Below are 2,963 nucleotides of genomic sequence, written 5' to 3'. Positions count from 1 at the left end.
CTGTAATACTTCTGTAGAGACTGCTGGATGTGTACGCGGTGCTCATTAAAGAATGAATTTGTGGTTTTATGACATTTTCATTTCCCGTTTCATCAATGCAATTGTGAGTTTTCTATTTTATAAACCACTAATCATCTCACAACCACTCGGAAATCTCCTGTGATCATTTGGAAATACACAAGGACCCATTGAAGTACAATATAAGTGTACATGAAGAAGTTAAAACATGCTCCAACTCAACCAACAAACGCAACAAATAAAAAGGTTGGAGTCTATACGTTTCATCGCTTTATTATAAGGGGGCGTTTCTTTCTGCAGAACAAGTGCTTCACAGAGAGGTAACATTAGTTCAAATTATGTTTTTTTCCACAGCACGAACCTGAATGCAGGCAAATGAGTGTGCTACTTTTATCCAAGTATAGAATCCGAATTATTCTTCCAATGTTCGGGGCTGACATAGTGAAAGGCAAATCTCTGAATTCAATTAAAAAACCATTCAAAAGGCTCCAGAGCTGGACCACGTGTTGCCTTTGCATTCTGCAAATGAGTGGGCCTCGCCATTGGCCCCAACACAGATTTGTCCCGCCTCGGAAGCCCACAGGGCCATCGGATTGGCTTCACCGGCAGCACCAGCAGTGGGCTGATGGCTTAATGAATATTCATCGCACCGGGCTGCGCGGCTGGGCCTCGCTCTGCATGGCTCTCTGTGTCTGGCTCACTGGAAGAGAATGTGATGATGTAATGTAGGCGACTTCTTTCAGGAGAAATCACAGAACAAACTCGCACTGTAAGCTCATGAGTGAAGTTTGAGATGTGAGAGTTGAGCAGTGGAGTGACAGCCGCTGTGCTTTTTTACGCATAAATGAATCTTAAAACTGATTTGAGAGCAAGAGATTTTAGTTTGTTTGCACTGTCAATGTGGAGCCACTCCTCTTTTAGAAAAAGTGCCAAACCCCCTGTTCTCCTCCACGGTGCTATTTCAGGTCATTTGGGTCCGGTTTCAACTGCAGTAGGAGAACCTGACAAACAGGTCCTGGACACCGCCTTCAAATCCTGAAGCGTATAAAGCCTCACCCGTCTTCCCACAAATTGAAAAGAACAAGCAACACATTCACGAAACAGTCCACGAAGAGCGGACACTGAAGAACCGACGACAAGCGCAGCTCGCCTGATTCACCGGACAGCCAATCCGCGCAGCAGCATCACAGACGCTTCGCTAAGCCGATCAGCTCAGACCTAAAGCAGGGCACTCACAGAGGAGCAATAACAAGACAGGAGACGCTGATCCTCTTTCTCACTTCTGTGGCTGAGTCGAAGGAAAGAAACGTCGCCAAGATGATGATGCAGCTGTCAGAGACGAATATCCAGAAGAACTCCCTCTTCACCGCCATGAACCGCTTCCTCGGCGCCGTGAACAACATGGACCAGACCGTCATGGTACCCAGTCTGCTGCGGGACGTCCCGCTGGACGGGGACCGGGAGCTGAGCGCCATGAAGTCGGAAATGGATGAGGGAGACATGTACAGCTACTACCAGCTGCTCAAGTCCATCCGCACGGACATGGAGTGGGGCGTGCGTTGCGCCACGGCCAACGAGAGGCGAGAGGAGTCCATGAAGCTCAGCCGCATGAACTCCGTGACGTCCACCTACTCCTCCATCTCCTCCTCATCATCATCGTCGTCGTACGAGGAGGACGAAGAGGAGGAGGACGAGGATCTGGAGAAGCAGTTCCAGTACCACCTCACCGGGCTGCAGGGTGTCCTGTCCAAGCTCACGCACCAGGCCGACTCCCTCACCAAGCGCTACAAGAAGGAGATTGGTATCGGAGGATGGGGCCAATAATAGAAACTGAGTGAAAACTCCTTTTTTAATTCTTGGACTGACTTATCAATAGGCCTTATTACTGCTGCCATGGCTACTGGTTACATGTACTGACAAATAGAAACGACTGGTAGAGAACGGGGGCAGTTTATTCCTCTCTACCAGCCCACATGGTGTTGGTCTGCTCTGTGGTAAATTGACTGTCGATGTGTTGATCTTGAGAGCATCTTGTGTACTCAACACCAAACCCCTTAATGTATTGCACTCTGCGTGTTGTGCACATGATGCCTTTCAGTTTTTTTGTGATACGCAGATGAAACACATATTTAAACCTTTTTATTTAATGTATTATTTATTACCTTGAACTGGAGTCATGTTTGAGAGGCAGATGTCATTTCAAAGTTGGAGGACCATTCATTTTAGCCACCCCTCTATCTCTCTCCCACTCTTTCTCTCTGTGGGTGTAGTGAGGGGATACCGACAAAAGACTCAGCTTCCTCCACTGTGGAGCTGATGATGTCAGTGTGTTCACATGTATTTGTGCTTCTCCAAATGTAATGCTTCTGTTTCTTTGAATTGTGCTTCGCATGGAAGGAGGCATATGCTTACGCTACTGCAGCTGCCTGTGATCTCCCACTGTCCTACATGGTCGATGAACCGGAATCAACTGATAATTCTCTTAGCACAGAGAATAATGAAGAGTTTCCACGAGATGCATTGTTGTTATTGTCATTTATGTTATCATTACTGAGGTATTACCGGATATGTCCATCTGTTGGAAAGAGTGAACGTTTTTGTATGCACCTTCTGCGCCAATTTTGTACTGAGAAATATAAGTTTTTACTAAATAAAGCTTTTATTTAAACATACTATGTTTGTTGTGTATGGTTGTTTTTCATGGATTCAAAAAATGGGAGCAAACAGCACAGAAACAAAGACCAAAACCCCGTTTTCATCACAGGCTTCTGCTTGCAGGGATATTGAAGGGTGTACCTGCCATTTAACATTTTTGCTACCTTTAACCCCAAATACATGCTAGACGAACACCATCTATAAAAAATATTTTTATGTCTCTTTACATAAAGTCTTCACATTCTTTTTTTTAATACATATGATTAAAGCAATTTACAATAACTATAATC

The 2,963-nt window shown here is 45.3% G+C and overlaps 1 protein-coding gene across 1 annotated transcript; it reads left to right on the top strand.

Moving 5' to 3' along the window:
• Positions 1-1,008: 1,008 nt before the first annotated feature.
• LOC133967183 (mid1-interacting protein 1-B-like) lies at positions 1,009-2,690 on the top strand. The gene has a single exon (XM_062402441.1). It carries the CDS (start codon positions 1,336-1,338, stop codon positions 1,840-1,842), a length of 507 nt encoding a protein of 168 aa, XP_062258425.1. The 5' UTR covers positions 1,009-1,335; the 3' UTR covers positions 1,843-2,690.
• Positions 2,691-2,963: the final 273 nt, after the last annotated feature.

The sequence above is a fragment of the Platichthys flesus genome, chromosome 13 (assembly GCF_949316205.1).
Source record: "Platichthys flesus chromosome 13, fPlaFle2.1, whole genome shotgun sequence".
NCBI classification, from domain to species: Eukaryota; Metazoa; Chordata; class Actinopteri; order Pleuronectiformes; family Pleuronectidae; genus Platichthys; species Platichthys flesus.
The sequence above is the reverse complement of the archived record's forward strand: the minus strand, read 5'-3'. Positions and strand labels throughout refer to the sequence as shown.

Bases quoted from the DNA above. Each gene is read 5' to 3' on its own strand.
- LOC133967183 (XM_062402441.1), top strand. From the start codon at position 1,336: ATGATGATGCAGCTGTCAGAGACGAATATCCAGAAGAACTCCCTCTTC.